A 23,710-nucleotide genomic window follows, 5' to 3' on the forward strand; every position below is an offset into this window, starting at 1 on the left:
CCTTTTAATCTGTTGAGCACACTGTAGGCAGAATAGTCTCTACAAAATACAATTGTTTCTTTTCTGCTTAAAGTCTTTTTATGTCTTCCTATTGCCTTTTAAGCAAATCCAAACATTAAGTTTGTTTTTTAAGCATTCCACAATTTGTTCTCTTCTCCTCGTCCTTACTCCCAAGTTCAATTTTAATGCCACATATTTTCCAGTAACTTTTCCTTATCCCTAGACCAGGACAGTTTCCAAAATTTCCATTCCTATTAAAAGGTCTGCTTCCACATCATAACACTGATAATAAGTTGGAATATTGGAAATCATTTAGGTGTGATAAGCTTTTCTGAACCCCTCCAGGGCCTAATTATTTACCCTTCCTATTGCCACCCCTGGGATAGTGCTTTCAGAGTAGAACTAGAGATCCAGTTTTTATAGGTAGGAGCAAAGGATCACACTGTGAAAGAGATTAGTGGGAGTCAGTTTGACAGAAGACCTGTGATGCTACTATCTAAGTAGTGTTTGATTTCAGTATGGTGGTCAGTCTCATTTGTTTGGTACCTATTATGTAGCAGACACTATGGAATAGTTCAGTAAGCAAAATGAAGATGTTCTTAGCCTTCTTGGAGCTTATATGCCAAAGGATATAGAGATCGGAAAACATGGGAAAAACCATATATTATGTTAGACCTAATAAATAATGCAGTGAAAAATAAAGCCGGAAAGGGGAATAAGGAGTTTAGGAGTCAGTGGGGTTCATTTTTATCCAGCAAAGTCAGAGAAGGCTTCACTGAGGTGCCCTTCAATCCAGAGTCTGAAAGAGTAAGGTAAATGATCCATGTAGGTAACCAGGGATTGTTTTAAGCAGAAGGAGCAATAGAGGTAGATATTTTGAGGCAGGAACATTCCTTTCATGTTGAAGGGTAGAAGGGTAAAGGAGGGCAGTAGCAGGGGCTGAGACCAGAGGGGATAAATACGTAGTCTGGAAGGATTTTGTAGTCACCCTGAGGATTTTGATGATCACTGTGAGATGGCAATCTGTTGTAGGGTTTTGAGCGGAGAAATCTGATGTGTTCTGTGGTTGGGTGTGGGTTGTAGAGTATTAGAAAAAGCAGCTAAACTATTCATTAATAAAAGTGGAAAGAAACTATCGGATTCCAGGTACATTGTGAAGATGGAAGCAACAGGATTTATCAAGCAGAAATGTGTTTCTTTGCAAGCAGTATAAAAGTGTGACAGTGCTCAGGGGCTTTTGAGGAATTGACAGACAAACTCTTTATGGGCAGCCCCTTCCACCCCAGTTTGGGCTACATACCTAACTTGTTTAAAACTAAACCAGGCAGTGGGTGTAACATACACGCACTCCTTTGAAAATCTGACATAGCCATGGACCTTCTTCCCAGAAATTTATGTACTCCTGACTTCACTTGGGTTACTCCCAAATTCTACCCACAATAATTTTAGGAACTTCTGAGTCCCTCTGGTTTATGGGCCCATGGGCAGTTTTCAGAAACCTAAAAATTCCAGGAAGGGAGGTGAGTGCACAAAATGTATACTGTCAGGTCATTTACAATTGAAATAAAAAGTCAGTTCTGAGCTCAGCAGCTAGCACAAAGATAAAACATAGTTACCACAGAAATGTAGTTGGTGATAACTGAAAAATACACACATACTCAGTCAGCAAGTCCTCACTGGGCCTCTTCCACATGTCAGACATTGTTCTTGGTGCCTGGAACTCTGGCATCAACAAATCAAAGCCCCCCCATGCCAAAAGAGCTTACTTTCTAATGGAGACAGACTACCATTTTGTAAACAAATAGTATTTGTACATTTGGTAATTGGTTCTTGAACACCTACTGTATGCCACACATTGTTTCAGGTTCTTGGAGTGTTTATTCTAGCGAAATCTGTATAGTATATAATAGAGTTTTGGTTTTTGTTTCTTGTTTTCAAAAAAGATCCAAGCTCAGGATGATGGTGCACTTCTGTAATCTCAGCAGCACGGGAGCCTGAGGCAGGAGGATTGCAAGTTGAGGGCCAGCCTTAGCAATTTAGACTGTCTCAAAATAAAGAAGGGCTGGGGCTGAGGTTAATGCTCAGTGGTAGAGCTCTTGCCTAGCATGCGTGGGGCACTGGGTTCGATCCTCAGCACCACATAAAAATAAATGAAGGTATTGTGTCTATCTACAACTAAAAACAAATAAAAAAAAAATAAAGAAGGGCTGATACATAGCTCAGTGGTGAAGCAGCCCTGGGTTCAAAATGATCATGTGAAATTCCCAGGATTGAGACAAGATCCATGTTTTCACCATGGATTATCATAGAGGAAATATTGCATAATACCATAGTCCTCAATCTTTGGCACTCATCAGAACCACCTAAATAGTTTTAACCATTGTTGGGCCTCACCACCCCTAGTATTTTTCTTTCCTTCTTTTTGTTATTTATGACATTTTGTAGAATCCTTTTTGACATGATGATAAAAGCATGGAATGTATCTTGTTCTAATTCAGTCCCCACCCCTAGTATTTCTGATTCAGGAATTCTGGGATAGAACCTGAAAATAGGCATTTTCAAGATGATTCTGATGTTGCTAATCTGGAGACCATACCCTTGAAACTACTAGTATGACGTAAGGAACATCTGCGTAGTATCCTTGGGTGATTGCAGCAGAATTCCCACAAAGTGGTTGTATTAAAGCACAACCAAATGAAAATTCTCTGGAAGGCCAAAAACATGGATTAAGCTAACTTTAGAACATTTTGTATCTAGAAGACCATTTCTGGCTTGTTCCGAGACAGATGTCAGAAGACACAAGGGTTGAGCTTACGTTCCTGAGGATACAGCTTGTTTATTAAGTATTGCCAAGACTGCTTAAGTGGGAGATTACCTTGTTATTATTACTGTTAATTCAACCCTTCCCCAACCAGAAAACAGTGTTAGAATTTTTTTTTCTAAATAAGAGCAATGTATTAAATGTGAAACATTTCTGTTTCAGAACTGTCCGTCAGGTGGCACAGGAGCAGTTCTTTTTAATGTGCACCAGGTGTTGCATGGGACACAGGCCTCTACTTTTCTTCATTACTCTGCTCTTTACCGTTTTGGGGGTGAGACATTTTTTAATATGCTTACCATTTGTGATTCACTCTTTCACCAGGGACATTCTGGGATTTATGGTCTTAGCTTTTATTAAATGGAAATTTCCCTGTTTTAGTTATCTGCTCTAATTTACTGAGTATTTAAAAAGTAGATTCTGAGCATGGGCATATAAGTTGACATTTTCATACCTTCTTATTTTCAGAGTACCGCCAGAGAGAGAGCTAAACATTCAGGCGACTACTTCACTCTCTTAAGGCATCTTCTTAATTATGCTTATAACAGTAATATTAATGTACCCAATGCTGAAGTTCTTCTCAATAATGAAATTGATTGGCTTAAAAGAATTAGGGTAAGTTGCAGTTAATACTGTTATATATCATTGTTAAAAGAGAGGGTTTATAGTTTTGAGCATTTCGGTTAAATGGAGAGCTCCAAAGTAATCAAACAAACCAAAGGATTGGTGGATATTTATGACTTGTAGAACAAACGTTTCATTAGTTGTATAAAATATGCTTTCTTACTAGAAACTTTGAATGCTGGTGTTCACCTCCTTCCATTTTAGTATTTTGGGCCTTTTTACAAATTGCTAGCTTTAAAAAAAAAAAAAGCATTCTTAAATTGTTCTTGTAAAAAATGAGTCTGATAGGCTAGCACTTTGATCATAACTCCTGGACATAATTGCGTGAGAATTTGTTTCTGATGGTTTTAGTCTTGAAAATAGCAGTTTTTCTAATAGTATATAAAGCCTGCTCTCTAAGAAATTCTGTAAACTTGCTTCAGTGGATCAATTTTTGGAAATTATCTTATGTCCCTCCAGCTCTGTCTTGTACTGGCTTTTCCTTCCCTCTTAGCCTCCCTTTTAAAAGTTAGACATTTATTTATTATTTTATTTTCTTTTTTTAATTTGGCAGGATGATGTTAAAAGAACAGGTGAAACGGGTGTTGAAGAGACTATCTTGGAAGGCCACCTTGGGGTAACAAAAGAGTTACTGGCCTTTCAAACTCCTGAGAAAAAGTTTCATATTGGTTGTGAAAAAGGAGGTGCTAATCTCATTAAGGTGAGTTCAGCATTCTTGATCCTTACTAGATTTCATAGCCTTCTAAATGTTTCACCATCAAATCTGTCTAATAGGGGCTGGGGAAGTGGCTGAAGCGGTAGCGCGCTCACCTGGCATGCGTTTGGCCTGGGTTCGATCCTCAGTACCACATACAAGCAAAGATGTTGTGTCTGCTGAAAACTAAAAAATAAATGTTAAAAATCAATCAATAAATAAATAAATAAATAAACCGGAAGTCTTCAACCATTTAAAAAAAATCTGTCTAATAGCATCAGTGTCTCTGGATTAATCATTTCATCAGACTATTTTTAAAGAGGCAAACCTCCATTTTGTTGTAAGACTGAGTCATGTATCATTTCGAGTTTTTCTTGTATGTGGTAAGTAATTTTTATTCAAAATCGGTTTATTTTGATAGACGTCTGATTAGAGTAAGCATTAATGTTAATTTTGTTAAGTAATGCAGTTTATTCTGTCTTTAATACTTTGTTTTAATATGGGAAATTGGATGTGTCTCTTAATTATACGAACTCATGTTTCTAAGTTGGACATTCATCAGAAAATCCAAGTTTCTGAGCTGTAATAAGATCTTAAATTTTGATAAGTAATTTTTAAATTGTTTTCTTACAAGAGACATTTTTTTTTGTTTTCCTGAATATATTGTTGTTAATATGTAATCATTTTTTCAACTCCTTTTAGGAACTAATTGACGATTTCATCTTTCCTGCGTCCAATGTTTACCTGCAATATATGAGAAATGGAGAGCTCCCAGCTGAGCAGGCTATCCCAGTCTGTAGTTCACCAGCTACGATTAATGCTGGTTTTGAGTTACTTGTAGCATTAGCTGTTGGCTGTGTGAGGAATCTCAAACAGATAGTAGATTCTTTAACTGAAATGTATTACATTGGGACAGCGATAACTAGTAAGTATTTTAAAATATGAAGTTGTGATGATTAATAGTTGTAATTTTTCAATTTTTTATTTGCCAAGTTTCTTTCAGTAAAAATCTGTCATGTTGTTTCTGTCAGTTGCTAGCTTGACATTTTTAGCAAATGGATATATAATTATGATCATTACAAGCAGAGAACCTTATATAGAAAAGTTTTCAAGTGTTTGTTAACTGTTGAAAGTGTATAAATATTTGACAAATTAAGTTTCAGCCTTCAAATCTGAAGTAAAATCCCAATTCCAGAGTAGCCAAAGTAAATACAGCTTACAACTAAATTGCATGGGTTAGCCAACCTCTCAGGTACTCGCTCAGAATTCATATGAAAACAAGGTTGACCATCAAAGAAAATATGGAGTTTTGAAGATTAGAATGTGAGAAGATACTATTTTGGTGTATTTTACATGTTCTCACTTGATAACCCACATTAAGCCTATGACAGTAGCTGCAGATTCTAGATCTTAAGATATGAAACTGAAGCTCAAAGGGATTGAATGCATATATAAAATAACTGTAAAAACAAACAAATCCAAGGCAATTTCATTTTAAGAAGAAAACCAGTTTATCTACACCACTTAAGAATATAGATGGGGGTGCTGGGGCATGTGGCTCAAGCGGTAGCGCGCTCGCCTGGCATGCGTGCGGCCCGGGTTCGATCCTCAGCACCACATACAAACAAAGATGTTGTGTCAGCCGAGAACTAAAAAATAAATATTAAAAAATTCTCTCTCTCTCTCTCTCTCTCTCCCCCCCCCCACTCTTTCTTTAAAAAAAAAAAAAAAAGAATATAGATGGGCATGGTGGCAAACGCTTTTAATTCCAGTGGCTTGGGAGGCTGGGTCTAGAGGATCATTGAGTCCAAATCCAGCTTCAGCAATTTAGTGAGGCCCTAAGCAAGCAACTCAGTAAAAAATTAAAAAAGGGCTAGGGATGTGGCTCAGTGGTTAAATATTTTTGAATTCAGTCCCTATATACCATTAAAAACATATGGTTATAGTAAATCGTTTTTAATATGTTTCAGAATATAAGGAAGTTTTAAAATAACATCTTAAGTGTTTCTGGTTAAATAGACTGCTTAAGAGATTAGACCTGGGCTGGGGTTGTAGCTCAGCACCACATAAAAATAAATAAAATAAGGGTATTTTGTCCATCTACAACTGAAAATATAAAATTTTAAGAAGAATAGACCTTTAGCTAACAAATCTAGTGAGGTGATTTTTGTTGCCATTATTTCTTTTAACGGAGAGGAGTTTGTGCTTATTTTTAAGTAATACATTTACATGGTGAAAACTTCAAGTACTTAAGATTGAGTATACAGTGAAAAGTATGTTTCTGCCCATCCATTTTCCCCAGTCCTCTTTGAAAGTTATAATCATTATCATCAGTTCATGTCTGTCTTCCCACTTCTCTGTATGCAGAATCTACATATAAATGCATGGGGGATACCAGGGATTAAACCCAGGGGCACTCAACCATGAGCCACATCTCCAGCCCTTTTTTATATTTTGAGACAGGGTCTCACTGAGTTGCTTAGCATATAAAATCTTTGTGTGTGGTACTGGTGATTGAACCCAAGGGCCCTTTGATACTGAGCTATGCATCCTGTCCTTTTAAATGTTTTTGTTTTAAGACCAGGTCTCGCCAAGTTGCTGAGGCTAGCCTTCAACTTGTGATCTTTCTGCCTCGGCCTTTTGAGTCACGGGAATTATGGGTATGCACCACTGCGCCCTGCCAAAACCTTTTTTTTTCCCCCCAACTTTTTAACCACAAATGGAAATAAAATACAGTCTCATTCACTCTGTTTTTAATAATATATCTTAATACCTTAATAATATATCTGTCATTGTTCCCTATCTGACATGTAAATATTGACCTAATTCCATGTATTGGCTTAGATACTTTTCAATTCAATATACTTAAACTTATTTAACTGGTTCCCTAGAAAATGATGATTGTGTTGTTTTCAGGTTTATACTAGGTAGGTGGAGGGAGTTGGGGACATACATTTAGTGATTGACAATTCCTACAGAATTTTTAAATCCATTTTCTGGTTTCCTCCCCAAAATAGCACTGTGGATATAGGCAAAGCAAATGTTACTCTTAGTAGGAGTGGACAAAAGGTCACCTGAAGGTGGAAAAAAGTGTCCAAACTGAGACTGAACCTCGGTGGTTCTAGGATTATTTGAAACTGAGCAAAGCCTCATGTGTTGATATATTTATATAACGTTTCATGCCACAGTGAGATTGAAAGCATGTTTAAGAAAAGAGAATGGGCTGGGGTTGTGACTCAGTGGTAGAGTGCTTGCCTAGCATGTGTGGGGCACTATTCTCAGCACCACATATAAATAAAATAAAGGTCCATTGACAACTAAAAAGTATATATGTTTTTTTAAAAAGCGTATAAAATGATAAATAATGATGGTTACGGTAAAGATAAAACCAAAGTTAGCACACAAATTAGGATTGAGCCATCTTGTATGACTACTTTTAAGACTGCCATATAAATAATACCAGATAAAACATGAGTTTGTAGACATTAATGTTAAGAATCTGCAATGGCCTGTGCTTCTATGTTAGATTGAGGGGATGCAAAGTGAGAGCATTCACTGCCTCAGGTAGCTGTGGGGATGGTGAAATTGTCATTATTGTTACTTTATCAGCTTAATAGAGCTTGAAAGTACAGAGTGGTTATGTTCATGCTACAAGACTCTTCCCTTCTTTCAGCTTGTGAAGCACTTACTGAATGGGAATATCTGCCACCTGTTGGACCCCGCCCACCCAAAGGATTTGTGGGGCTGAAAAATGCTGGTGCTACTTGTTACATGAATTCTGTGATTCAGCAACTCTACATGATTCCTTCCATCAGGAACGGTATTCTTGCAATTGAAGGCACAGGTAGTGATGTAGATGATGATATGTCTGGGGATGAGAAGCAGGACAATGAGGTAAGTTTTAGTTATTTCTGTTTTCTGTGTTTGAAGTTCTGATGTCAGATACTATTCTCTTTTCCAAGAGAGTGCAGTCATCCCTCAGTATCCACAGGGGATTGGTTCAGATGCCCTGAGGATACCACAATTCTCAGATGTTCAGGTTCCTTATATAAAAAGGTATAGTATTTGCATATAACCTTTATATATATTTTCCTATATACTTCACTTTTTTTTCTAGATTTTTTTAAAATTTTTAGTTGTAAAGACACAATACCTTTATTTTTATTTTTTATGTGGTGCTGAGGATCAAACCCAGTGCCTCACACAAGTGCTCTATCACTGAGCCACAACCCCAGCCCCCTCTCTAGATTTAAATACCTAATACAATGTAAATTCCGTGTAAATAGTTGCTATACTGTATTGTTTAGACAAGAAAAAATGTCTGTACATGTTCAGCACCAACCCAATTATTTTCCCAATATTTCCCACCTGGGGTTGGTGAATCTACAAATGCAGAACCAGTGGATATGGAGGGCCGACTATATTATACTTTCATCAAATCTGTTAAAAGTATGTTTGAAAGTAGAAATGGACTCTCCTGGTTGAACTCTTCTGGATATAGTATGTCTCTAAAGTAACAGTGTACCCATCTCCTTTTGATAATAGTTTGAATTATATTTTCACTTTTCTACTTCATATTTTCAATTATATCTCCATTGATTTATGACAAGTTGGACAGTATCTGCCACTTTTACTATATGTTCTAGCTTTTAGGTTGTCCTTACATTTCCCCCAGATCGTAACTCTTCTTGCTTAAAGAATAAACTCCTCTACACTTGAAATAGTATTACATGGTCTTGTGAGCAAATGTAGACTGCCTTTGGCATATCCAGTGCAGAATAAAGCAATGTTAGGTTGTAGGGGTGGATCAGATTTGACATAACTATTATGTGGCTTTTCGAAGAAGAGAATATGGCAAGACCTAAATTGTAGTAATGTTTGTACATACCCTAAGCTACTTTGTTTTTATTTTATCTTTCCTTGTTTGTTGTGTTAGAACTGAAGAGAAAATCCAAAGTGTATTCTTGTGGTAGTAAATGTCTTAAAATGGTTCATTCCTCAATCCTTCCCTTCAGTCACCAGAATTGGATTTGTTCTGAAGAAACAGTTTACCACTTACAGGGCTGCTAGAACATAACCCTTGCCTCAACTCTTCCACAGACCCATTGGACCTGATGACCCAAGGAATGGGGGCTGAGCAATTTTACTTTTTGAAAAGACTTCAAGGGGATGTTTATACTCATCTGGTCAAAAGTCACTGCTCTGAGTTCAAATTCTAGTTCTGTGGCCCATCATACATCCCCAGGATGCTGAGTTAAACACAAGTTGATAGAGCTAATTGTACTGGCAAATAGTAGATAAGGCACATGGAATATGAATCAACTTAAGGTGTCCTGCCTTTGCTTCTGTGGTACCTCTGCTTTTATGCTGTCTTCACCCTGCTGCACTATAAGGATTTCAGGGGTGGAGGGGCTTATTCTATTTGTACTTTTGTTTCCCTCCCTAGACTGTAAGTTTCTCTTGGGCAGAGATTGGATAGTATCTGTTTCTATATCAGAGGTCAAACAGCTATTCTTACTGTCATTAGATTATGATGCTCAACAATTCTGTCTTAATGTTACATATACCACAACTAAATTTCTTAATGTGGTAAAATACACGTAATTGACCATTTTAACCATTTTTAAGTGTACAGGTCAGTATTCAATATATTTATATTGTTGTACACCACCATTCTTCTCTCGAGTTTATTTTCATCTTGCAAAACTGAAATTCTGTCCCCATTAAACAACCTCTTTTTCCCCTGTCCCCCCAATTGCTGAGATCCACCATTCTGTTTTTATGAATTATACCACTCCTAAGTCCCTTATATAAGTGGAATCAAAGAGTATTTGCCATTTTATAGCTTGACTTCCTTCATTTAGCATAATGTCCTCAAGGTTCATTCATGTTAGAATGTAATAGAACTTCCTCTTTTTCATTTTATTTTTTAAAATATTTATTTATTTTTTAGTTTTAGGTGGACACAGTATCTTTATTTTACATTTATGTGGTGCTGAGGATCGAACCCAGTGCCCCGCACATGCTAGGCGAGAACTCTACCACTGAGCCACATCTCCAGCCCCAGAACTTCCTCTTTTTAATATTTGAATAATAGTACATTGTATGTACATACCACATTTTGCTTATCCATTTGTGTGTGGATACTTGGGTTGTTTCCTCATTTTTTAACTATTTAAAATTTTAATTTAAAGACAGGGTTTTACTAAGCTGCCTGGGCTGGCCTTGAACTTGTGATCTTCCTGCCTACTGCCTAAGCCCCCTGAATAACTGATTTCATTCATGTGCACCAGCTCTTTTCTTTTCTTTTTTTTTGAGGAATTTGTTTTTCTACCCCAAATGTACCATTTTACATTAACACCGTAGGTACATGAGGGTTCCCATTTCCCACATCCTTGCCAACCCTATCTGTCATAGTTGTCATCCTAATTGAGCGTGAGTAGTATCCTGTGGCAGTTTCAATTTGAATTTCCCTAATGACTAGTGATTTTAAGTTTCTTTTCCTATTCTTATTGGCCATTTGTGTATCTTTTTTGAAGAAATACCTCTCTAAAACTTTTTGTCCATTTTTAAAATTGTGGTGTGTTAAGTTTTAGGAATTCTCTATTCGAGATTAAATCCCTCATCAAATAAGTGATTTGCAAATATTTTCTCCCATTCTATGAATTGCCCTTTCAATGTATTTACAAAAAAAAAAAAGTTTTTATTTTTCATGAGGTCAAATTTGTCTGTTTTGTCACCTGTCCTTTTGGTGTCGTATCTAAGAAATCATTACCAACTCCAATGTCTTGAAGCTTTTACCTTGTTGTCTTTAAAAGTTAGGGTTTCAGCTCTTACATTTAGGACTTGGGTGCATTTGAGTTAGTTTTTAGACATAAAAAATTTTAGATAAGGATCCAACTTCATTATTTTGTATGTATCTGGTTTTCCCAACACTGTTTGTTAACGAGTACTACTACTACTGTTAATATGTATGAGTTAGGATGTTTAGAGTTCCGCTTTCTATATGTTACCTCATAATCCCCACAATAGCTGTATGAATATAATTAAAATTTATAAATTTATAAATTGGAATTTAAGTGCTTTGGAAATAAGAAACATAAGTAAACTACAAATCATTTCTTCCCTAACTGGCATTTGTCTCACCATATTTTTTACATTTTAGATTAGCTCATTAATTAATGATATTTTTTGGTTTCTAGAGCAATGTTGATCCCAGGGATGATGTTTTTGGCTATCCTCAACAATTTGAAGACAAGCCAGCATTAAGTAAAACAGAAGATAGAAAAGAATACAATATTGGTGTCCTAAGACACCTTCAGGTCATCTTTGGTCATTTAGCTGCTTCTCGACTACAATACTATGTGCCCAGAGGATTTTGGAAACAGTTCAGGTAAACTATGAATGAATAATAATAGGGATCATCTTTTGTTTTCTTTTTGTTATATTTAAATATGTAGGGATATTTCTTAAAACTTGATGAACATACTCAATACATTAATATTAAACTTCTATAATATATGTTTTGAAGCCGGGCCTGGTCATGTATGCCTTAGCAAGTTCCTGTCTCAGAATTAAAAAGGGCTGTGGATGTGGGTTAGTAGTTAAGCACCCCTGGGTTAAATCTCTTGCACCAAAAATAGATAAATGTTTTGAGACGTCTAACTTTGTTATGCAAATGTCTGATATGTACACAAATAGTATGAAACCTTAATATTTATCACCCAACTTCAACAGTTGTCCACTCATAGCCAATCTTATTTAATCTGTATTCTATAATCTACCTCTTTCCAGATTGTTTGGAGGTAAAAGATAGTTTCACCCATATGTGTCTCTAATATCTGTTTTAAAACATAACCATAGAACTGTTACTATGTCTTTTTAAAAAAAAAAATCCTTTATATCAAATGTGATCAGTGTTTGAACTTAACCCACTTTTCTCATAAATTATTTTCACTGGTATTTTTTAAAATTGGGATCCAGAGCCAGGCCCAGTGGCACTCACCTATAATTCCAGTAATTTGGGAGGCTGGGGCAGAGGATTGCACCCCTTGGTATAATCCCTAGTACTGCCCCAATAATCAGGATCTGGATGAGGTTCATATACCACAAATGGTTAATAATGCCTCTTAAGTTTCTTTTGGTCATTGTTGCAAAATCCCCCCCACCCTGCCTTTTTTTTTTTTTAATACAGTTGTTTATGGAGGGGAACAGGTAGTTAACACTACAAGTTTTCCCAGTCAGAATTTTGTTGATGGGGTCCCCAGGGTATTTTAGTGTTTCCTATTTTCTTAATTCTCCGACATCTGTAAGAGATGTAAGATGGAGACTTGAGCAGATTCAAGTGATGTTTTTAATTTTGTGGAATGGCAGTGAGGCTCCCTTTTTACATATGAGGATATTTAGATTTCTTGTGAACCCCCTGCCTGATATACAGTGGCTTCACCATCACTACCACATTTTATTCCCCTAACTAGGCCCCTCCTTGATCTGTACTAGTGATTCAAGTTTATAGCTTGGATTTTATCACTCAGTTTTCTCTCTTACAATACCTTTTTCCCCCTAAAGCTAGTGGAGCTCACACTTCATGTAAACTAGCACTTTTCAATTTACCACACTTCAGACATTATTTGTTAAAATCAATTTGTTTCATTATTAGAAACAGTACCAGTCTATTTAATTTATTGAAAATGTGAACTAAACTTCCCGTTTGTGTGTGTGTGAGTGTCTCCCAATTTTTTTAGTTTCAAAATTTTCAGAAGTATAGTAAAGGGGAAGTCATCACTGTTATTTTATGTTCTTTACCTAGATCTGTCTAATTGCTAGCATTTTGCCATATTTGCTTGTTTTTCCATGCGTATACTTGGTTTTGGGGTTTTGGTTTATTTTTGTAAACCATTTGATAGTAATCTGAAAACATGACGCTTCATACCCAATGAATTTAATGTTAATCATCTCTAATAATATCAGTACATATTCCAGTTTCCTCAAAATGGTTTTATAGTGAAGCTTTTGTTTTTTTATATCCCAATCTGGAATACACAGGAAAGAATCAAAAAGAGGGGCTGGAGTTGTGGCTCAGTGGTAGAGTGTTTGCCTAGTATGTGTGAGGCACTGGGTTTGATTCTCAGCACCACATATAAATAAATAAATATTAAGGTCCATCAACAACTAAAAAAAAAATATTTAAAAAAAGAATCAAAAAGAATTTAATTCACCTTCTTATTCTTTTTTAGTCTAGAATCAGCTCCCTAATTTGCGACTTTTATGGCATTGAAATTTTTTGAGAGTACAGGCCAGTTGTCCTTTTTTTTTTTTTTTAAACCAGGGATTGAACCCAGGAGCACTTAGCCACATCCCCAACCCATTTTTATATTTTAATAAGCAACAGTGTCTTGCTCACTTGCTGAGGCTGGCTTTGAACTTGTGATCCTCCTCCTGCCTCGGCCTTCTGAGCCGGGATTACAGGAATGTGCCACCGTGCTCAGCACAGACCAGTTGTCGTATTGACTGTCTGTCTTGATTTGTGTGATTATTTCCTCATGGTTAGATTCAGGTCAAGCTTTTAGGGGAGGAAAGCAGGAAAACTACATCGATGATGTTCTATGCATCTCAGTGTGTCCAGTTGGGAAGCATATGCTGTCCATGTGTTTAATTATTGATGGTAATGACTTTGATCCCCCAGTGTCTTAACAGATTTCTCCATTGTAAAGGGTAACTTTTCTCTTTTATAATTAATAAGTTGACATCTAGACTATGTACACATTGCAAAGTTTAGCAAGTCGTGTGTAGTTCAAATTTCCAAAAACAAATAAAATGGACTGGTTTTTCAAATAATGCAACAAATTTATTTTCACAAGTGATAGAAGTATTTTTCAAAAGACAGTTCTTCTGAAGTGTCTAAAATATAATTCAGCATAGCTCTTGCTTAGAATAAATATGTATACTCCATGTATTAGTTTATTTACGTAAATACAAAATTGGATGTCATTGATAGTTTCCAGCAGTGCTTGGGCTTTACCAATGTCAGTTCTCATTTTGTGGTATACATAAGTGATACTTTGTTTTGTCACATCACCTGAAGCAACCTCAACTTTCTTGGACCCATACTATCTGTCAGCCACACCAGTACTTTCCTCATGTAGTTGAGGAAGAAAATTTCAGTGTACATATGCTGTCATTTGTGGTTACATTGCTTTCTTTTCCCCTCAAAAATACAATGTATGTACAGTGTATATATTGTCATATGTTAAATGTTTTATTTCATTCATTTCTTAGGCTTTGGGGCGAGCCTGTTAATCTGCGTGAACAACATGATGCTTTAGAATTTTTTAATTCATTGGTAGATAGTTTAGATGAAGCTTTAAAAGCCTTAGGACATCCAGCTATGCTAAGTAAAGTCTTAGGAGGGTCCTTTGCTGATCAGAAGATTTGCCAAGGCTGTCCACATAGGTAAGTGCTAATTACAGATTGGAAGTGTAAGTAGTAGTATTTATATACTAACAAAAATAAAATTTTTGCTGTATTAAACCTAAAAGATGGTGGATTTGGAGTAGTATTCCCTATTAAAGTGAAATACTCATTTGTAAAATAACATCATTTATCATTTTGCTTAAAAATGTTTGTATACAGTACAGCAAGAATGAGAGAACAAATTGTGTTTGTGTGCTTTGTTGTGTGTTTAGTTTTTTACTTTAAATGTGGAAACTGTTGCCGGGCATGGTATCATACCTATAATTCCAGCTTTTGTGGAGGCCAAAGTAGGAAGATGGAAAATTCAAGGCCAGCCTGGGCAACTTAGCAAGACCCTATCTCAAAATGGGCTGGAAATATAGCTGTTTGGTAGACTACCCTAGGTTCCATCCCCAGTCCAGATGGACGGAAGGAAGTAAAGTGTTTAATTAATGATACCTAATAACAATAGCAATGAGGCATGATGGTGCCTCCCTATAGTCCCAGCAACTCCAGAGGTTGAGGCAGGAAGATCCCAAGGTCAAGACGTGGTTTGGTAACCTAGCAAGATGCTGTTTCCAAAGAAAAACCTCATTATAAGTCAAATTGATCATATATATATAGCCAAGAGTTGAGTTTGTGTATGGTTGTTGGAGGCACTTAGTGTTTAAACATAGAGAAATCATGAGGGGTAAAGAATACTTTATAAATAATAATTTTATGGTTTTATAATTTTACCATTCATTCTGAATTGGTGTATGTACTTACTTAGCCTGGGCAACTTTTGGCCTTCTTGCAAAGACCGTTTACATCATTAGGAAAACAATAAGATTATCACTTTAACCTCTTTTTTTTTTTTTTGTGACACCAGGAGTTAAAGGGTACCACTGAACAACATCCCCATCTCTAGCCTTCTTTGTTTGTTTGTTTTTGTAGGCTAGGTCTTTCTAAGTTGCTGAGGCTGGCCTCAAACTTGCAATACTCCTGCCTGAGCCTCCTGAGTCCCTGGGATTACAGGCATGTGCCACTGTCCTCAGCTTAATTTTTTGTTTTTAATTATTGATAATATGGCCAACTTTTTGCTCATCTTTTCTGTCGGTCCTCAGTTTGTTTTGGACAGTTTACCAAATTACTTGGAAATGATTTGTGTTCTTTGCCAAATGAAAATGTAAAAGATCATGTTCATGAAGTCAGATCCTTACTGCCTGATCAATATCTGAACTAGTCTTTTTCTTATTACATGCCAAACCATACATAGAGAGTCCCAAGACTGTATGTTACAGGGCTTTACTTTGCATAATAAAACAGGTCAACAAACTATATAACACAAGCCAAATCCAGCCCATCACCTGTTTTTGTAATATTATTGGAACGTACTCAGTTTTATACTGTGTGACTCTTTTTGCTACAATAGCAGAATTAAGTAGCTGCCACAGAGACCATAGGACCCATAGTTTCTATCTAAACATATCACTGGTAGACTATAAGGAGCTTAAGCTGTTAAGTCCAAATATATTTGGCTTCAAAACTTTTTTTCTCTAGCAAGTTTGTCATAAAAACAAGAAACCTAATATGTTGAGTGTTTTAAATGACCAAATATAGTGACAAGCACGAGCAAATGATCAGTAAATGTTAGCTATCAGTATTGGTAACATTCTGTGAGTTAGGAGCTTCATTATTATTACATAATAAATATTGCAAATGTAGTTTGCATAAAGTCCTTTTTGATTGTTTCTTAAATAATATCTTTAGGTACGAATGTGAAGAATCTTTTACGACTCTGAATGTAGACATTAGAAATCACCAAAATCTTCTTGACTCCTTGGAACAGTATGTCAAAGGAGATTTATTAGAAGGTGCAAATGCATATCATTGTGAAAAATGCAATAAAAAGGTATGGATTGTCCAGCTTTAAAATAATTATGATGACATTTATCCTCAAAATTCACCCTTTGGAAAAAATATCTACCCTACTTTGTCATAGCAGTAATAGAGAGATAGTCAAGAGGACAGCTGATTTAATGATTTATTGGGCAAAGAAGGTTAAAAAGTACCATAGAGGTGATGAACATGTGGATGATTTTTAGAAGTCATAATAACTTGACACCACATTACATTCTCTTGCTAATAGAGGAAAATGCTTCACCTCTCATGTCCTTTACTTGGAGAAAACCATTAATTTATTTAACCACTTAAGATTTGCCACCTGTGTTTAACACTTGGATTAGATATTTGGACTGATCTAATTAGTTTTTATCTGTGGGAACTTAGCAGTTCTTTGAGGGAGATGATTTCATAGGTAGTAAATATTATATATCTTTTCAGGTTCCCAGGCCCTCTCACCTACAAATTACTGCATTATGTTGCCTTACCAACCGCTTAGAGAAGTGTAGAGGTTGCAAAAGCCATACTACTTGCCTGCCTCCCACACCTCTGTGACATGAGACAAGTCACTTAACCTCTTATCCTCATCTTTAAGATTCAGTGGTACCTGCTTGAGAGGGTTGTAAGGATTAAATATGTTAGTGTTCGTGCAGCATTTAAAATATTACCTGGCATCTAATTGCCCAATAAATAACTTGTTCTATTTCTTTGGTTTTCTCACACCAAACCACCTTCATTAGAACAACATTAAACATCAAGTAGTAATGGCTAGGTAGTTATGACCGTGTAAGAACCAGGCGAGAAGTGGTGTTAGTATCACTAATTTTTACAGTTTGTAACATCACAGAGGCCATTTCCATGTTATTAATTTTGGTTTACAGTTAAGTCAACTATGGCAGAATTACTTTATGTTCATTATCATGTATTTCTTTACACATAAAAATCCAAGTAAGTCTTAAAGGGAGTTTGATAATATCATTTAAAGATTTGCTTGTTTTTTGTTTGTTTGTTTGCAGTGGATTATAAGAAAGCAGCCAATAACTTTCTCTTTATTTTTAGGTTGATACCGTAAAGCGCTTGCTAATTAAAAAATTACCTCCTGTTCTTGCTATCCAACTAAAACGATTTGACTATGACTGGGAAAGAGAATGTGCAATCAAGTTCAATGATTATTTTGAATTTCCTCGTGAGCTGGACATGGAACCTTACACAGTTGCAGGTGTTGCTAAGCTGGAAGGAGATAATGTAAACCCAGAGAGTCAGCTGATACAACAGAATGAGCAGTCTGAAAGTGAGACTGCAGGAAGCACAAAGTATAGGCTTGTGGGTGTGCTTGTACACAGTGGTCAAGCAAGTGGGGGACATTATTATTCTTACATCATTCAAAGGAATGGTGGAGATGGTGAGAGAAATCGCTGGTATAAATTTGATGATGGAGATGTAACCGAATGTAAAATGGATGACGATGAGGAAATGAAAAATCAGTGTTTTGGTGGAGAATACATGGGAGAAGTGTTTGATCACATGATGAAGCGCATGTCATACAGGCGCCAGAAAAGGTGGTGGAATGCTTATATACTTTTCTATGAACGAATGGACACAATAGACCAAGACGATGAGTTGATAAGATACATATCAGAGCTTGCTATCACCACAAGACCCCATCAAATAATAATGCCATCAGCCATTGAGAGAAGTGTACGGAAACAGAATGTACAATTCATGCATAACCGAATGCAGTACAGTTTGGAGTATTTTCAGTTTATGAAAAAACTGCTTACATGTAATGGTGTTTACTTAAACCCTCCTCCAGGTAAGTGTTGAGAGTTTGGTTTCTTAATAATAAAGAATAATTCATACTTGAAGGGTTTCCAAGCATTGACATGTTTAAGTTCATAAAATATTGATATTTTTAAGTGGGTCTAAGTTTTTGCTTATTTTAAGGTCACATTTAAGATGGCTGGTACCTTTGAGCAATAAATTAACTGTTTGGAGACAGGAAGTTTAGTTTGTTTTAAGGATTTTTTTCCTCACTGATTTGAAAATGCTTTCATGAGCTGCTAAAATCAAGGAGTAAGAATTATTTCCTGGGGTGGGGCCGTAGCTCACTTGGTAGAACGCTTGCCTAGCATGTGTGGGGCACTGGGTTTGATCCTTAGTACCACATAAAAATAAGGTAAAGGCATTTTTGTGTCCATCTGCTATAAAAAAATACTTTTTAAAAAATTGTTTTCTAAGTAGCAGGAAAAGGGGTATTTAACAGATTTAGGACTTCTCATGAATGCAGACTTGTTGGAAAATGGGGCTTGAAAATAGAAATTTGATTTTTTTATATATATATATATATATATCTGCATTTTATTTATAGGGCAAGATCACCTGTTGCCTGAAGCAGAAGAAATCACTATGATTAGTATTCAACTTGCTGCTAGGTTCCTCTTTACTACAGGATTTCACACAAAGAAAATAGTCCGTGGCTCTGCCAGTGATTGGTACATTGCTTTGACTTTTCATTCCTAGTATACTGACATTTGATTTGGTTCTTTAATAGAACTTCTTTTACTTTTTCCAAACCATGAGGATCTTGTTTCAATTTTGAAGTGTGTTTTAAAAAAAAAAAAATTCTTGGTAGCAGTGGTGAGATTAGATTAAAATACTTAGACTAAATATGGCTAGTTTTACTTACTCATCCAAGAGTAAGATGTTAAGGAAAGTGGGGGCTATTTTGTCATGGAACGTTAGAGTAGATTTTTCAGAGTACAGTGCAAACTTTTGCTTATTTTTTTAAGTCACTGAGAAAAGACCCAAGTCATAGTATTCACCTATCCGTTTAATGTTAGTACTAGAAGCAACCATTTGCTGCTTCTCTCTCCAGCAGTAGAGGCCTTCACTTTTTTTCTTTTGGTTCATAGAGATCTATCCCTTTTGTATATGAAATAAGTCAAATATAAGCCATATTGATAGTCATAGATATTTTTGTTTGTTTTAGGTATGATGCATTGTGTATTCTCCTTCGCCACAGCAAGAATGTACGTTTTTGGTTTGCTCATAATGTCCTTTTTAATGTTTCAAATCGCTTCTCTGAATACCTTTTGGAATGCCCAAGTGCAGAAGTGAGGGGTGCATTTGCAAAACTTATAGTTTTTATTGCACATTTTTCCTTGCAAGATGGGCCATGTCCTTCACCTTTTGCGTCTCCTGGACCTTCTAGTCAGGTAATTGTACAGTTTGCTTTCTAATGATTAAATGCTTACCAAAGAATAATGTTTGCTAGAAGTTGTAGTCACAGGCTTATGTTCATCTCTTTTGATATGTTTACTTCATATGTGTGCATACACACAGAATCTAATGTCTCAAGTTCTGTGAAAACTACTATATGGAAATGCATTAAAAGGGGCTGGGACCTGGGTACAGTGGTACACACCTATAATCACACAGACTGAGGATAAGGCAGTAGGATTATAAATTTTTAAGACCAGCCTAGGGAACTTAGATCCCGTCTCAAAATTAAAAAAATAAAAAGGAATGGAGATGTGGCTCAGGTAAAGTACCTCTGAGTACAATCCCCAGTACCAGGAAAAAAGAAAGAAATGAATAGTGATTACTGACCTTTTAAAACATAAGGGAGCTGGGTGTGGTGGCTTGTACCTATAATCCCAACAACTCAGGAGGCTGAGGCAGGATAATAATAATAAAGAAACTCTTACTGTTCAGATACATACAGTAGCTTAATTATAAACTTGAGTAAATTTTTCTCTTAAAGGGTTTTTTAATGGACTTAAAATATACGATAATGTGAAGGATTTATAATGAAATCTACCCAGATCTTTATTCCCTTTCCCAACCATCAACCCTTTCAAATAGTTTGTGTAATCAGTTCTTCCATAAATTTATGCTTGTGTGAAGAGAGTTATACCTGCACGTTGTTGCTGAGAAACAGCTACTGTTTTATATTTTACAGGCTTATGACAACTTAAGCTTGAGCGATCACTTACTACGAGCAGTACTAAATCTCTTGAGAAGGGAAGTTTCAGAGCATGGACGTCATTTACAGCAGTATTTCAACTTGTTTGTAATGTATGCCAATTTAGGTAAGAATTTAGGTTTTCATAATCTGTATGTTATATGGTGAAATCGTTTAGGTCAATTGATCACATATAACCTAGTTTAACATAGAAATTTTGTACAGGAAACCTTATACTTTATAGTAATTCATGTGTTACTGCTCTGCATTAGACACAGATGAGAATCTTATGTCGTCACATTTTGTCTCCTAAAACACTGCCAGATTCGGCTGCTTTTTGAACATACTCATTTCTAGGCCCCAATCTCACACTGATTGAATCAGAATTCCCAAAGTTAATTTATGGAATCTATATTTTATAAAGGTCCCTAGATGATTGTAGTACTTCCCAAGTTTTGAATAGAGGTCTACATATAACTTTTTCTTGAAGTAAACAAAATTAAAATGAGGGATAGTATAAATATTCACTTAGCTGGATGTGGTGATGCACACCTGTAATCCCAGGAAGCACTCAGGAAGATCACAAGTTCGAGGCCAGCCTCAGTTACTTAGCAAAAAGTCTGTCTCAAATTTTAAAAAAGATTTTTTTAAATGACTGGGGATGTAATTCAATGTTAGAGTGACCCCTGGATTTTTGTTTATTTATTTATTATTTATATATTTCATATAAATATAAAATTCCCTTCTTGCCTCATTTAAGGGACTGGATGTAGCTCAGTGGTATAGAAATACTCTTGCCTAGCCTACATGAGGCCCAGGGTTCCACTCCAGCACCACAAGAAAAACTTAGGAATTTGCTTAAATTATTCTATTGTTGCCACTATATGACAGCTGTCCTTTTCAAAGTAGCCTACTCTGACATCACTATATCATTTCTTTTCATTGGTTACTGAAATTTACCTAAAAATTTATGCTATACTTGGTTCTACTTTTTCTATTGTATTTTGATAGCAACCAAATTTTTCTGTTGCTCCCCCACTAGATTGCACAATAGCCCTTGGTAAATGTTTGTTTGCTGAATGGATGGGTGGTGAGGAATATCATAGAATATATTTTCATTGTTATTTGGGGCGGGTGTTCTGTTTTGGCCTAGGGTAGGTAAATTTCTTATGATTATGATTGAAATTATGAAAATTACTAATGAGATGATAATATTTATTTGGCCAGTTTAGGAACTGATCTATCCAAAATTAAGTTCTGTACCCAAGCATCCCTGTCATTTCCCGTGTTTTCTGTATGAGCTCGCTCTGCTGATACATGGCCCTTTTAACATCAGGAACATTTTACTTTCCGTTTGTCTCTGTAGTTGATCATCTTTTCCCTTACCTTTCCATACCAGAGGCATTTGGTATTTGTAGTTGAGAAAGAAGAGGAAATATATTACACAAACACTAACTAGAATCTGTATTTCAAACTTAGAAATTCCAAATTTAGGCATTCACAAAAATATTATTCTATTCAACTTCCCCTTTAGATATTGCATATTCATAAAGCACATATCATTGTTCACTAATAAAATTTCCCTGCTAAAGGCAAATACAGGTCTATAAGCCTCAATATGAAGCCCTTAAGAACAGATATGCTGGGATTGGATTGTGGCTTAGTGGTAGTGCACTCGCCTAGCATATGTGAGACCCTGGGTTTGATCCTTAGCACCATATAAAGATAAGTAAATATAAGTATTGTGTCCATCTACAACCAAAAAATTAAAAAAATATATTTTTATGTGATTCAAAATTGCTTGGGTTTAAGAAAAATAAGGCAGTGCATATGCCATATATAATGTATCTGAGTCTAAACAGCTCCTTATAACTAAACACATTAATATTCCTGGAGTAAAATGTAAATGAGAGTTGTATGTTTATTAAAACGTAAACGGGGGCCAGGGTTGTGGCTCTGTGGTAGAGCGCTTGCCGAGCATGCATGAGGCACTGGGTTGGATCTCAGCACCACATAAAAATAAGCAAAATAAAGGTATTGTGTCCATCTACAACTGAAAATATATTTAAAAATAAATAAATGGGGACGGGAGCGGGAAGACTGAAAATAGCCTGTTTTCAGTTCAGGCTAGGTTTTCCTACCAAATACATATTTTTGATACCAACTTTATGAAAGAAATTTGATTATAATAAGAACTTTTCTCAGGATTTCAGATAAGGGTTATAGATGTGAATTTATTGTGTTAAAATAGTCTACTGTCTTAATAGGATATGGAAGCAAACCAAAATGTAGTTGCCATTAAGTTAAATATGTTCATGGTTATAATAGGGAAAATATAAAGTACTATGGATGTGCATCTTTGGGGTAGAAGATTTAATGGGGAAGTTGACATGGGAATTCCTTACCTGAGTTTTCCATGCAGGGTGAACAGCAAATACAAATAAGTGGAATTAACTTGGTGTTGCTCGTTGTCCAATGACAGTTGTTCAGTCTATTTAGAATTGATATAGTATTGGCAGAAGTGGTGAACAGGAGTCCCTGTTCATGTTATTCTGGCAAGCCTTGTGAAAGAGGTCTGGCTTATATTTTGAAGCATTGATGATGAGCTGTTGTGGGTCTCTGAACAGACATGCCTTCTAGAAAGATCTACAATAGAGTAGGACTAGAGGTGGTTAAAATGAACTGTAGACAAAAGATCATTCTGGCCTATACTGCAGAAGTAGCATTGAGAGGAATACAAGTAGATTCTAGTACTTGATAAAGAGAGTCTGTGGCATTTTGTGATTGGATATTCAGGGGAGGGAGCATGAAATAGATGTTAACAATGATGCCCAGGGGCTGGGGTTGTGGCTCAGCAGTACAGCACTCGCCTAGCACATGAGAGGCCCTGGGTTAGATCCTCCGCACCATATAAAAATAAATAAAAAAAACAAAGAATGATGCCCAGGATTCCAGTTTGACCAACTCGAAAGATAATAGTGCCACTGAGTTGGGGAAACTCCAGAGGAAAAGCATGGGGGAAGAGGATGATTTCAGTTTGGGCAGATTCAGTTTGCGCCTGTGTGACACCCAGTTGCCTGAGCAATTTAGTGAGACTCTGTCTCAAAAAAAGAGCCAGGGATGCCGTGCACCATGGCGCCCACCTATAACCCCAGCGGCTCAGGAGGCTGAGGCAGGAGGATTGCAAGTTCAAAGCCAGCCTCAGCAATTTAGCAAGGCCCCAAGAAACTTGTTTGAGACCCCGTGTCAAAATAAAAAGGGCTAGGGATGTGGC

At 36.2% G+C, this 23,710-nt stretch overlaps 1 protein-coding gene across 3 annotated transcripts in view; it reads left to right on the plus strand.

The window, feature by feature from the left end:
- Positions 1–23,710, plus strand: part of Usp9x (ubiquitin specific peptidase 9 X-linked) — a 106,628-nt gene that overhangs the window by 77,330 nt on the left and 5,588 nt on the right. For all 3 annotated transcript variants that reach the window (XM_046453868.2, XM_046453867.2, XM_046453869.2), the window contains 12 exons: positions 2,984–3,092; positions 3,287–3,433; positions 3,996–4,142; positions 4,839–5,061; positions 7,810–8,030; positions 11,339–11,529; positions 14,415–14,588; positions 16,341–16,482; positions 17,532–18,285; positions 18,841–18,964; positions 19,462–19,687; positions 20,434–20,563. In XM_046453868.2, the coding sequence (XP_046309824.1) occupies positions 2,984–3,092; positions 3,287–3,433; positions 3,996–4,142; positions 4,839–5,061; positions 7,810–8,030; positions 11,339–11,529; positions 14,415–14,588; positions 16,341–16,482; positions 17,532–18,285; positions 18,841–18,964; positions 19,462–19,687; positions 20,434–20,563 (2,588 nt within the window). The remainder of the gene's footprint in view (positions 1–2,983; positions 3,093–3,286; positions 3,434–3,995; positions 4,143–4,838; positions 5,062–7,809; positions 8,031–11,338; positions 11,530–14,414; positions 14,589–16,340; positions 16,483–17,531; positions 18,286–18,840; positions 18,965–19,461; positions 19,688–20,433; positions 20,564–23,710) is intronic.

Source organism: Marmota monax, unplaced genomic scaffold, assembly GCF_021218885.2.
Source record: "Marmota monax isolate L192 unplaced genomic scaffold, Marmota_monax_Labrador192_F-V1.1 WCK01_AAM20220418_F8-fsc00182, whole genome shotgun sequence".
Taxonomy (NCBI): domain Eukaryota; kingdom Metazoa; phylum Chordata; class Mammalia; order Rodentia; family Sciuridae; genus Marmota; species Marmota monax.